Here is a 14,033-nt window from a genome sequence, read left to right as displayed (position 1 = left end):
GGTCGGTTGGCCAAGGCTAAAAATCACTAGTCCATTTACATGTCCTCTGTGACAAACCGAGTCCCAATCTGATGCTGATGTAACAGAAAGGACTCTTATGCTAAAAAAATTTTTTTTAAAAGTGCGTTTGCAAACAGTTGGTCTAGCCTGTCAGTAAGAGCTTTCAGCCCCCGACCTGGCTTTTATTCACCTTTGTGTCTATCCCAGGACCTTACAACATAGTAAATTCTTAATAAATATTTGTTGGAAGGTTGGACAGTTCTGTTTTATTTGTTATCTGGCTCCAATTAAGTTTTCGGTTGCCTAGCATAACAACCTAACGGTTTTCTTAAACATCTAAGCCTTAACAGCCTTTGCCTCAAACCTCAAACCTGAAACAGAAACTGGGGCAGACAGCCATCCAGCGAACACATTGACATTTCTTCTGGGGTCACATATACTATGCAAGCTCCTAATGACTGATAAATATAAGCAAATGTGATCTTCGTCAGCCGGGAAGAGTGTGACAGTTGTTGGTAGCGCGGGTCTCCCGGCCTCATGTTTGGACTGCTCCATCTGAAGCTGTCAAATTACGAGAGTATGATAAAAACTTGTAGGAACTTCATAGTAAACAGTAACTGGCCCCCTGTCAATATGTTAGGAGAAAAAAATTTCCCGCTGCCAAAACAGATGGGCCAGAATGCCTGCAGTACAGGCCTGCGGCCAGCGAGAGCCGGTTCCCTGGGCAGCTCTTCTAGGTTCTCAACCACAGCGGCTGTAAGAGAAGGCCGTGAGCACTCCAGGGATACGGGAGCCAAAGCACCTTCAACTCTTAGCTTTTCCAGGGCTCTAGGGCTCTGGGAGCCCTTTCATCTCGTAGGCCCTTGGATTCCTTGTGTGTAACAGCTACCTAATAGGGTCCTTAGTGCTGCGACTGCCTGGGTTTGAATCTCAGCTCTTTACACACTGACTGGGTTGCTTTTGGCAAGTTTCTCCTCTTCCTTGGGCCTCCTTTTCTGCACCTCTAAACTGAGGATGATACGGGCATTATTTCATAGGGTTGTCACTGTCAAGGGACAAGAACAGTGCCTGGTATAGAACAGGCATTTGATAAACTTTAGTTATTATAAACCTGCAATTCTCAAACCGAGAATTTTGAAAACCAAGGCTTTTTCTTTTCTTTTCTCCTTATGTTCCTGTTGGTTTGGTGTCAAAATTCACTCGGCTGCACACCTGGCCTAAAGGGACACAAGACTATTAGGATCTTCTTTTATCCTACTTAGTAGGAACTTTCAAATGTTTCACGGCATAAGTAATAATACAATCGATTATGGGACTCTGTCCCATACCACAGAATGGAGGCCATTACCATGTGAAATAAGCGCTGAATTACCTTTAGAGAATCTGAGAAGTTTTGAATTCTAAAATGCATTGGCCATAAGGACCTAAGGTAAGGGAATGGGGAGCTGTCCTCTTGTGGGTTGTGCTCAGATAAAAGGAAGGAGGCATCCTCCCAGCGGATTTCTCTTTCCCTCCCCCTGCCAGGCCCTGCCAGCCCTCGGAACTCACAGCTCTTCCCCTCTTCTAACCACCCAAATTCGGTTTATCCTTCAGAATTCGGCTGAAGCACCTTCCCTATGAAATGGCCCTCTCTAAACTCCTACTGAGCATATCAAGGGACCAGGGAGGGTGGTTGGGTTGTAACTTCCCTACACCTCCGGGTGGATGCACTGACGGCCTACAGCACTGGGCTGAGACAGACCTTCGAAAAGCATCTAGCCACAGTGGGAAAGAGTGGTCAACGCCAATATCCCCGTTCACCCTGTAAGTGTTCGTTTGTTGTTGTTACTGTTTTTGTATTAATAAGCTCTCAGAATCTATCGTGGACCTAGGAGCATTCAACAAATGCTTTTGAATGAATGCTGACTCATCTGTATAGATGGGTTGACTGATTCATTGACACAGCTACCTTTTCCATGGACACCGCCTCCTTGGTAGTATTCATGCGGGCCTAGCCATGGGAGGCGTTTTACAGCAGTACAACTGTTTGAACGCTGCTATGCAACACACCCTATGCAGTCTCTACAAAAGTGTTAGGTCCTTAATTGGACATATCCTCAAAGCAGCATGTTCACTCAAAATTCTCCAGGAAAACTTTCTAGAAAATGCATAGACTTCTGAAACCAACGGTCTGGGAGCACGTGTGACTCCACAGACGTTCAGTTTGCAGAAAGATTGGAAACTCGCATCAGCCCGGCATGGGAAGGCCACTCGTTCTGCATCCGACCTCCCTTCCCTGGGCACCCAGGGCGCACTGGCCCAGAGGGCTCCCTACTGCCCGCCTTCTTTCACCGCTCCCCACAGGGCCTCCCTAAGGTTGATGCCTAAGGGCCTTCTCAGAATTAGCTTCACTTTGAAGACTATTCAGAACCACAGTGGGGTGGGAGTGGCCTCAACGCTTAAAGGGCTGCAAAACACATCAAAGGATGAAAGGAAATACGCTGAGCCAAGAATTCCTCCCCAGCCCGCTGAAGCTGCCGAAGCTGCCGTGCATTCCCCGCGCGCAGGCTGGAACTCAGAGCGCGGGACCTCCGGGAGGGTGCAGGGGCAGGCTGAAGCTGCCGAAGCTGCCGTGCATTCCCCGCGCGCAGGCTGGAACTCAGAGCGCGGGACCTCCGGGAGGGTGCAGGGGCAGGGACAGGGGCAGGGGAGGTGGCGGGCGGGCGCGTGTACCTTCTTTCCGCCGTGGGGTCGCGGGCCCGCGCCTGCGGGTGCCGGCTGCCCCGCGACCCCGAGCCCTGGCGGCTGGCCTCGGGGCCGACCGGGGCGCGCAGCTCCTGGCGCTCGCGGCTCCGGTGCAGTGGCACCGACGTGCGCACGGCCGACACCACGTGGCCCGCGAAGGCGCGCGGGGGCGCTCCCGGCCGCAGGGCTCCCCGCGCGCGGTACGAGCTGGGCAGGCAGGGCCGCGTCTGCTCCATCACGCCGCCGCTGCAGCTGCGCGAGCAGGCGGACCAGGGTCCCCAGGCGCCCCACACGCCCGGGGAGCCGCCGCCGCCGCTGTCCTCGGGGACGCCCTGGGCCGCCGCCATCCGCTGCGGGACCTGCGGAGACAGAGGCCAGTTAGGGGACCCGAACACCCGCTCCTGCTTCACCCCCCGAGGCCCCATCTGTTAGGCACTGGGCTGGCTTTAAAATCAGAAGGACGAAATGAATACAGTCCAGCCTGGGTTGTATTCGTCTTTATACCGATGCCCTCGTAAAATAGAACTCTTTTTTTAACAGGGGAAGGGCGGCACAAAGATCAAAGCGCCCAAGGCTCACAAAGGTCCTAATTCGGTCCTTGCTTCCTCTGCCGTGGCCTTGGAGATCTCTGTGTGGTGCCCTCAGCTCCTCCTGAGGCTTACCCCTCAGGACTCCCCCTTAACCTCCCACTTGGGTCTTCAGGGTGCAGCCCAGACGGACTGTACTTTCCTTAAGCTGCTGGGGAGGCCCCGGGGCCCAGTCTCCATGCAAGCAGGAGGATGGAACACTGCCATTTAGAGGCCCTGCCCTCGCGTCACCTCCCTGCCACCACTTCTAGCCCTGTGACTGGGAAGTTTCTGAATCTCTCGGAGCCGTACTGTGTTCTAAAGGATGGTCCCCACCTCACGGGGACACAATTAATGTAAGTCAGGTCACGCATGCGCAGAGCAGGGAGCCTGGCACGAAACATTTGTCCGTAACCACAGTGATGATTTTCCAGCTTCCATGGTCAATCAGAAGACCTGAGAAATGTCAGAAAGCTTTAAAGTTCTAACCTAGAGGTGATTATACGTTCTTATTCACTTAACCGATCATTTCACAGGGAACAGCTGTGCCAGACAGGGCGCTCAGTGTGGGGACACGGTGCCCCCCGCAGACACGCTCTGAGGACCAGCTACATCCCCGCGGGAAGCTGAGCGCTGAGGACCAGGAGGAAAGCACCCCAGATCCACATTAAGGGCCTGGACCCAGCAGAAAAGTGTTGTGCAGCTAGCACAAGATTGGGGAGCCCTGGGGGGACTGGTTTCCCTGGGCTTGAAGGGGTGGAGAGGGGAGAGGGATTAAGAAGGCCTCAGAGGAGGACTCAGGTAACAGCTGTGACCGTCAGGTGTGTACTCAGTACCAGGTAATGCGTGTCATCTCCAGGCTTCACTGTGGCCCTGCTGTCTACCATTCTCACCTCTCAAAGGAGAGGTTTGCCACCCAAAACTCAGAGACGTGTGACCCACCCGTCATGTTGGCGTAGCCAGGTTTGGAGTCAAGTGTACCCAACTCCCATTCCCACAGCTCCAGCACGCCCAGCTCTCCCCCAGCAGAGAGCTGCCCTTGAGTTTCTGGATCCTTTCCCTGGAATGTCCTTCTTAACCTGTGTGGCACTGACCAACACTATGACTTTCCTTGGAAACGTGAGTTTTTGAGTGAGCCTCACCCTTCCATCTGAAGTACAAAAAGCCATGATTAACTTGGCTTTTTTTTTTTTTAAGATTTTTTTTTTTAAGATTTTATTTATTTATTTGTCTGAGAGAGAGTGCGCACAAGCGGGCAGAATGGCAGGCAGAGGCTGAGAGAGGCAGGCTCCCTGCCAAGCAAGAAGCCCGATGTGGGACTCAATCCCAGGACCCTGGGATCACGACCTGAGCCCAAGGCAGCGGCTTAACCCACTGAGCCACCCAGGCATTCCTAAGATCTTTGTTTTTGACAGATTTTTTTGGCCCAAACTCAATGCTCAAAGGCTTTTCATGGTCGAATCCTCTGTCCCCACAGTACCACTGAGCTGTAAGAAGGTCCAGGGATGGTCCTCTCCTTTGTATGGAACAAACCCAAGAAGGCAGAGCTCCTTCACAGCACATGGAAACGAGAAGAGAAAACACAGAGAGGAGAAGGCCCTGTGACCACCGAGGCCGACTGGAGAGAGAACAGCCATGAGCAGCAACATAGGGAGCCCACACAAACTGGAAGAAGCCGGGAGGATGTCCCCCTAGTAACTGGAAGGAGTATGGCCCTAACAACACCTTGACATTGAACTCCTGGTCTCCAGAACGGTGAGGAAGAAATTTCTGTTTTTTTAAGCCACTGAGTTTGTGGTAACTTGTTACAACAGCCCAAGGACACTAATGCAGGCATTTGCTGAGGCCCTTTTCCGAGTCTGGCATTGTGCAAAGGCCTCACGGAGGGACCAGGTCTCTGGCGTAGACACCATTAGCTCCCGGGTACACTTTACAGAGTGCTCGGCCACCCTGAGAGGTTGGTGTCATTTTGTCCCTTCTGCAGGAAAGAACTGGGGCCTCCAGAGGCTGCGTGACTTGCCCCGGCGCGGGCTGGTAAGGGGCACAGGCAGGGCTGACACTGAAGCCTGCCTGTTCCTATTTCCAGGTTCCTTTTTTTCCCCCCGAAGCATGTTGCCTCCCTGCCCGCTTTTGGTGGAAAATCGAAGGGTAATATGAGTCGAAACACATCCCCTTTGATAGTTCTAGAAGGATAACTGGGATAAACAAACAAAGCCAGAAGTATATGTCTGGCACATCCGGGGACTCCGGGTATCCAGGACCTCCTGATTCCTCGTGAACACAAAGAAGGAAGACAGTGTCGCTAACGTTTGCATGAGGCATGTAGTTCCACTGGAACTCCACTTCCTAGAACTAATCCCACCCTTAATTTAGCTTCCCGTTGCCAAATTGGGCAGGGTCCCTGGGGGAAGAAAACATGAAACCACATTCCATCCTATTCTATTCATAAGAATTCTCTAATTTATAGCTGAATTATGGTGAGTGACTTGAAATTCCATCTCAGTCCCCATGGTAGGAATCCAACCACATACTCCAAAATTGTATTTTCATAGTATGCAGCCAGAAACAAAGAAAAAAGAGACTGGGGAGGGGGCAGTGGGAGGAAGGAAGGGAGGGGAAAGGCAAACAAAGAGACAGAAATGAAGAAAAAACAAAGAAAAAATAAAGGGGGGGTGCTCTGGATGTGGGCCTCCTAGCTGCATCCAAGCCCCACCTCAGCCGGCTCCTCCCCGGCCCTCCTGATGACCACCACCCCCCTTGTTCTCTGACAGTCAAGGAGTTTTCTGGGAAGCATAGCAGGAAACTTTCAAGTGTCCTAAGATACAACATTCCCCAAATCATGACTAATTAACGAGATCTATCAGTGACAAGAATCAAAACCAAGGAACAAACCATAAGAGACTCTTAATCTCACAAACAAACTTAGGGTTGCTGGGAGGTGGGGGGCAGGGAAAGGGTGGCTGGGTTATGGACATTGGGGAGGGTATGTGCTGTGGTGATCGCCGTGAAATGTGTAAGCCTGACAATTCACAGACCTGTACCCCTGGGGCAAAAAAGACATTATATGTTAATAAAAATAATTTTAAAAACAAAACAAAACAAACCAAGGTCTAAATCACATTTGGACAAAGCTAAATCAAGAATAGAATCTTAAAGCCTTATAACCTGCCAGCACATTGCTTCTTCCCCAGTATACACATGTCATGTTAAGACTGAAACAGAAAGGGATGCCTGGGTGGCTCTTCCTTCAGCTCGGGTCTTGACCCCGGAGTCCTGGGATTGGGCCCCCTTTTGGGCTCCCTGCTCAGCGGGGAGCCTGCTTCTCCCTCTCCCTCTGCCTGCCAATCCCTCTGCTTGTGCTCTCTTTTTGTTCCAAAAAAATAAATATATATAATATATAATATTATATATATAATATATAATAAATAAATAAATAAATAAATCTCTCTTTTTTTTTTAACTGAAACAGAAAACCTGAGGCATTTCTAAAATGCACCCTAAATGGCTGTTTTTCCTCACTTACCAATTATTTCCAACCAATCAGTCAGAAAAACACAAACAATCAGATGGAAGTAGGGACAAAGGTCATGAACAGGTTGTTTATGGTTGTCAGGGACTGAATGTTTGAGTCCCTCTCAAAATTCAAATGGTGAGGCTTTGCCCCCCACGGTGATGGTATTTGGATGGGAGGGCCTCGGGGGTTCAATGGCTTTAGATGATGTCATGTGTGTAGGACCCCACGATAGAATTCATGTCCTTAGGAGAAGAGGAAGAAAGACTGGGAATCCCCCTCTCTTTCCACCACATGAAGACATATGGAGAAGCCAGTGTCTGCGAGCCAGAAAGAGAGAATTTGTGGGCAAGCAAATCTTGACCCTGGATTTCTCAGCCTCTGGGACTGTGACAAACAAATGCCTGGTGTTTAAGCCCCCTGGTCAGTGGTATTTTGTCATAGCAGCCCGGGCTGACCAATACAAAAAGGAAATAACTACAACATGTGAAAACTGTTGAACATCACCTATAGTCAAACAATGCAGAATAAAACAACGGAATTCCATGCCATGCCCATTAGATTGGTGAAGAATATAAAGTTTGACAATACTGATATGGCAACAACATTCACTGCTGGTGGGAGTCTAAATTAGGGCAACTTCTTTGGAGGGCACTTTGCAATACCTGTCACAATTTCAAATGCACGTACCCAGCGGCTCTGCTGCTTTTTAAAAAAGATTTTAATTATTTATTTGACAGAGATCACAAGTAGGCAGAGAGGCAGGCAGAGAGAGAGAGGGAAGCAGGCTCCCCGCTGAGCAGAGAGCCAGATGCGGGGCTCGATCTCAGGACCCTGAGATCATGACCTGAGCCGAAGGCAGAGGCTTCAATCCACTGAGCCACCCAGGCGCCCCTCAGCGGCTCTGCTTCTAATAGCTCACACTATGGATATATTCAAAATCAGTGTGTAAAGTTGGACATAGAATGACATTTGTTGCATCATTTGTTGTAAAGAGTGAAACCCCCAAAATCTGGAAACCACCTAAAGATCCGTGTAAGTGAAATCTGGTTAAATGAAATCTGATCTATCCAATGAAATATAATTTATCTGTTAGAATGAGGTAGATTTATATGTGTAACATATAACATATTAATTATGTGGACATACTAATTAACATATTAATTAGTGGGAAAAAATACAAGAAGTAGAAAAGTATGTAAAGAATAAACCTGTTTATAGATCCTTCTCTCTCTCTCTCTCTCTCTCTCTTTTAAAGATTTTATTTATTTGACAGAAAAAGAGACAGCCAGAGAGGGAACACAAACAGGGGGGGGTGAGAGAGGGAGAAGCAGGCTTCCTGCCGAGCAAGGAGCCCAATGCAGGGCTTGATCCCAGGACCCCAGGATCGTGACCCGAGCCAAAGGCAGATCCTTAACAACTGAGCCATGCAAGTGCCCCTAGATCTCTCTTTAAGCATTAGGTTGAAGTGAAAACTATTGCTGACATTTTATTTTCCAGACAGAAAGTTGTATTTTGCTGTATGGAGAGGCGTGGGTGGTGCAGTCCATACTGGATGGCCTCAGCCTTGTATGAAAGAGAGCAGATCTGCCAATGAAAGAAGGGGACAGATAGACTAGAGGCTCAGAGTAAGAAGACCAAGATATCCTTTATCTGCCTGAACCGCTTTAACACAAGCTCCAATCTGATACTCGTAAGATTCATTTTAAGAATTTTTATTTCCATTTTGCAGATGTGGTCACTGAGGTACAGAGTGCCCTAGTGGATGAAACATAGTTTTGAAAAATACATATAAGAGACAAAATCAGGCAAATCTGACAATGCTGTTTGGTAGATGAAATACGGTTAAGCAAAGCATCTAGCACACTCCCAGTCACCTCGTAGGAGCATGGCAGACCTCCATTCGTCCCTTCTCTGAAGAATTTACATCCCCAGTCGAAGTTTTATAATGCATAAGAAACAGATTCAACACTCGAACCTAACCGGGGCTTGTTCCCTTCCACTAGAGGTTCTGAAGGATGAGGCAGGGCATAGGAGTGAAACAACAGAATTAAAAAAGAAGCACACTATGCCCCTTCCCCAGAGATTACAACATGTACTGCCTGGAATGAGGCAGGGACCAAGGAAGATAGGTACCTTTTGGATAAAATCCTCCAGACCTTTCACTATCCCCTTCATCATTTAAAAGTGACTATTTGCGCCTGGGTGGCTCAGTGGATCAAGCCTCTGCCTTTGGCTCAGGTCATGATCCCAGGGTCCTAGGATGGAGCCCCGCATCCGGCTCTCTGCTTCCTCCTCTGTCTCTGCCTGCCTCTGCCTACTTGAGATCTCTGTCAAATAAATAAAAATCTTAAAAAAAAAAATAAGTGACTATTTGACATTATGGTGCTCGTCTAACTTGTCACTATTGGGCACGAGCCAGGGAGCAGGAAAAAGGGAAGGCATTCGGAGAAGTGAGAGAGCCGGGATGGTTACATTCCTATTTAACTCAGCTCAGGTCAGCCCTGAGAAGAGGTGGCAGGAGAACCAGAGGGAGAATTGAAATTCCCTGAAGACTTCGGGTTTGGAGCTGGATGTTGTACTAACAATACTTTGGGATCAGTTGTACGGAAGTTAATGTTAGGCAGGGGTTTTTGTGTAAATGTATATCAACAGTAAGACGTGTGTGTAGGGCAGCCTGGCAGTCATTCCCCTTTCTCTGGGTCCTTTAGGAAATCTCCCCCCACACTGGATGAAGTGTGGCGGGAATGCATTCAGGGGCCCTGCCAGCGGAAGCCAAGGTAAACAATGTGGGCCAATCGAGTGTACTCGGTCCTTGAAATTTGAATATCTAGTAAAGGGGCCAAGAGACCACAAATGCCTTGGAGTCCTTCATCCTGACCCCACTGCTTATGCTCTGAGACCATTTCTTTTGCTCTCTGGCATGTCTCAGTGCCCACTTGCTTCCCAGGCTGGTTCCAGTAAATTCTGTCATTTGCAGTGAAGAAGCCTTCATGACAGCCAAACGGTTACAAACATTATAATGGCAAGTGTGGTAACCAAGGTAATACTAAATAAGCTGGGGGTGCCTTTGGGGCAGGATTTGGAGGAGAGACAGCAGCGCTTGGGATGACCAGAGTGGTCCAGACTTGGCAGAAGCCTTGGGCTGACGGGAGTCCAGGGCCCTGGGATTCATGGAGACAATAGTTGTCTGCAGTCCCCCTAAGCAGAGAACCAAGGTCTCCCTACAACAGGATAGGCTGATGGAATCAGAGGTTCACAGGGATAGCGTGTGAGCTCCAGGAAGAGCAGAAGAAGCACTGATCCGAGCAGTTGGGGCCATTTTCCTTCATCACGACGTTCTTAAGAGGGATGAGCACATATGACCATAAGAGAAAGATGGTTGAACACACCAGGGTTTGACAGACTCTGTGAAATACCAAAACCATGAGCAATCCTGAGCAATATGGAAATAGTCTTATAATATAACTTTAAGTGAAAAATGCCAGATATAAACTTGTAACTAGACCGTGATTATAATAATGTAAAGATTCAGTGAGCATATACTCAACAAAGCCTGGAAGGGCATGTGGGAAAATGAAAACATACAGTGTGTCACTAAAGCCGGACCCAGGGTAGGTTTTCTTGTAATTTAAAAAAAAAAAGGTCCAACAATGATTACACTACTGTTTGCTCAATAAATAATAATTAGATGAAATGAAGAAAGATTCAGAATAGATTTGGGGTGAGGGGGAAGCACAGAGGAGTAAACCAAGAGTTGGTGGTAGTCCTTGTCAGAGAAAGCCCTGGGAATTTCTCATCGCCACAAGGAGATCTGTAACTAGGAATGGCTCTAAATGGTTTCAGCGTATTTGCTTTCGGTACTAATGTGAAATCATGTAAGATTTCACTGGTTTCTAATTTTCTTCCTACGACATTAAACCTACCATCTGTTCTTCATAGAAAACGAGTCACATGCAAAGTCTGAAATTCTAAAGTCTCATTCTAGAAGAGACTGGAAAAAGTAGGTTTGGTTTTAGCCACATAACCAAGTCAACACCCTAAAGCAAACATTACAAAAATATGCCTTGGAGCTCAAGCCCAGTGAGCAAAGCTTTGGGGGAGCTGAGAGCACACGGGAGCAGGAAGGTATAGTGGCAGCTCGGCCGGGGCATCTGTTACCGGGGATCCTGGGCAGAAGCACAGGGAGGGCGATGCGCTCGGATAAAGCTCCAAACTCAAACCAGACCTAAATAAAGTACCACCATAGCAGTGTTCGCGGAGACGCAAATTCAACCTTCCACCTCCATTGCCCAGCTTGCCTCTGACAATACACTGGAAAGGTCCCCTAGTCTTATGTCTGAGCATAACGTCAATGGCAGAAGCTGCAAAGACCAATGTAAGAACCTCCCATGTATGGGGGACTGGAGCAAAATGTGCTCAGCTTTGATCATTCTATCTGAATTCCCCGCATGGTAATTTTTATCGGAGTTCTACAAATGCATTTCAGGAACAGTTAAAAGGAGGTGTGGGCACCAAGCCATCACAAAGCAGGAGTAAGTGGAGGCCAAAAGAGAGGCAGAGATAAGTGGAAAGAGAAATACTAAGCCTTGGCTAAAGCAAGAGCCATACAGAGGAAAAACCATCGTCATGCACGTCACCCAAAAACTAAGCACATGTGAGTTGGGCCGCCCGGTGAATTCTAGCTCTGTCTGCTGAGCCCTAAGGCTCTCTCCCAATACCATGTCTTTATAGCTGGTGAATCCCTGCAGTAAATTATCTCAGACACATCAAACCCTTCCACATTCACCTACTTATGTGATACTGAGTATAGATGTTCTGGCCGGAACACTGGAGAACGCAGACATACCCCTGTCCTTCTACTCCTGGTCTGCGTTCTTGCCCCACGACATGTGACCCCCCAGGGGACTATGGCACAACCAGGCTCACATCCACTGAGACACGCAGAGTCCTGGCTCCTAGGCCACACCTGCTAAGTAAGAATCTCTGGGGGAGAGGGAGGGCAGGAATATGCATTTTAAACAAGCTTCCCCGGTGATCTGAATGCATCCTCTGGTTGGACAATCACCAGCCACTGGACACGTCTAGGCGAGACTCAAACAGGAAAGCAACTTACCCCTTAGGCTTCAGACCTCCACCATAAACCACCACGTCCTTAACCCCCAAATGCTCTGGCCAAGTTATTTTCTTCCCCTCGAATTCCCTGCCTTTCGGCCCACCCCCTTCGACTTCAGCCATTCAAGCGGAGGCCAGCTTGGAGCTGATCGTATGAAACAGGAAAACATTCACAGATGACACCTGCCTGATGTGGGACTCACACGTGTGTGAAACAGACTCCATCTGAAATGTACTTGTAATAATAACAGAAGGAGAGCCACAGCCGCAAGTACAGAAAGATGAAAGCAGAGCAAGGGAAGGCTTGTGGGAAACCCTGGACAGGCCTCTTTGTTCTAGTCCCAAGTCTGCTCTTAGCTCACTCCGTGATCTGGGGCAAGTCAATCTGCGGGTCTGGGCCTCAGTTTCCATATCAGTAAAATGAGCTGGTTGGGCTTGATGAGGGCCGGGGTCCCTTCCAGTGCTAACAGGCTCTGATTTTTCCTGGAAGAGCTCCGACATTCCTTGCCGCGTACTGATTCACTTCGAGGACCACAACACAGGGAGGCGATCCCACAGGTTGTGCCCCAGCTTGGCAGGGCCCAGCCAAAATGATGGAATGAGGTAAATATTTGGATGTGATCTCCATAATCGGAAACAATTCGACCTGACTCTTTCATCACCAGCCACATGGAAATTGTGCTCATGTTAGAAGCAGAAGAGAACGCAGAGCCGTGTGCCCGGGTACCCAGTCTGCCCCGTGTTGCTGCGCAGTTATTCGGGAAGCAGAAGCAGATGTCTGTGTGCAGCGCCTGTGTGTGTTCTTTTGTTTGGTGGCTGCTCCGTTTGGCCTCATGCTGTCGACAGCGATTGTCTATCTGCAACCCAAGCCAACGGGGAGAGTCAAAATCACGAGTAATAGACACAATAAAGAGTACCGGCTTCTGGACCCGGAGGGGGATCAGCAACTTTCCAGCAGAGAATTCTGCCTAGTGAGTTGGCCATCTGCATCTGGGTTAATGTTCGGCAGGCTCCTGGAAGACAGGAGACTCAAAAGCACTTTTCCGGAAGACGTCACCAACCAGTGCAGAGCAGAGCATTCAGTAGGCATTCTATAAATACTTTGCTGAATGAGTGACAGTGCAAATGGCCTGAGGTTGGATGCTACTCCGATTCCCTGCCTCCAGCTTTCCCCTGCTCACTCACGCCTCCCCATGCCACCAAAGTTATTTTTCTCTAGCCCTACTCTGTTACCCTTTTTGCTCACCAATGTCTCTGGAATTCTCACTCTCCGAAAGATGAGATCCAAACTTCTCTTTGCTGTGGTATCCCAAGGCTTTCATCATCTGTGCTCACCCTTCCTTTCTGGCTTGAACTCTACCACTGCTCTCCCCGGACCCCTAACGTTCGCACCATGCCCGAAGCAGGTTGTGCTCTTTCTTCCCTCCCGCCTTCCCCCTGCTGTGCTCTCAGCTCAAGTACTTCCTCCCTTCTCCCCTGCCTGTGAGCTCCCACTCAGCTCCAGCCAGGTCCAAGGTCCGAACCCAGCATCCAGGTCCCCTGGTCTCTCTCACCTGCTCGGGGGCCATCACGCCCATCTCTCCAAAGCACTTACCACCTGGCACTATAATTATCTGTGTACACACATCTCCCCCAACAACCTTTGAGCTCCCCAAGGCAGGGATTTTGTCTTCTTTATCTCTGTGTTCCATCTGCTCAAACAGCACCTCATACAGAGTCTTTCACCTGACAGGCCCTCGGGAAATATTTGATGGGTGGGTGAATGAGTGCAGGGATGAAGGAATGACACGTGGACCAACTGCTTGGTTTCCTGCCCATTTGCTTTGTTAAATGTCAAACACTCACTTCCCCTCTCTCAACAGCAGCACAGAGAATGGCTGTTCTGTCACTCGGCTGGTCTCTGATGCCTAAATGTTCCTTCCACGTGCCTTAATGACAAGAGGCTGACCATCCAAATGACAGTTCTCCTGTCCCTTCAAAGTCATGCCCTCAGTATTTGATCCCCTGACCACCTCCTGCTGGTTGAAACTTGCTCTCTCCTTAACTCCAGGGTGCCATACGGTCCTGCTTTTCCTCCTCAACTTCTAGCTGTCTTCTCGTCTGTCTATACAGCTCTT

General features: G+C 49.0%; 1 protein-coding gene across 2 annotated transcripts in view; it reads right to left on the bottom strand.

Moving 5' to 3' along the window:
* THSD4 (thrombospondin type 1 domain containing 4) overlaps positions 1 to 14,033 on the bottom strand; it is a 571,839-nt gene that overhangs the window by 488,936 nt on the left and 68,870 nt on the right. For both annotated transcript variants that reach the window (XM_032342609.1, XM_032342608.1), the window contains one exon: positions 2,713 to 3,083. In XM_032342609.1, coding sequence (XP_032198500.1) covers positions 2,713 to 3,083 — 371 coding nt within the window. The remainder of the gene's footprint in view (positions 1 to 2,712; positions 3,084 to 14,033) is intronic.

The sequence above is a fragment of the Mustela erminea genome, chromosome 5 (genome assembly GCF_009829155.1).
Source record: "Mustela erminea isolate mMusErm1 chromosome 5, mMusErm1.Pri, whole genome shotgun sequence".
Taxonomy (NCBI): Eukaryota; Metazoa; Chordata; class Mammalia; order Carnivora; family Mustelidae; genus Mustela; species Mustela erminea.
The sequence above is the reverse complement of the archived record's forward strand: the minus strand, read 5'-3'. Positions and strand labels throughout refer to the sequence as shown.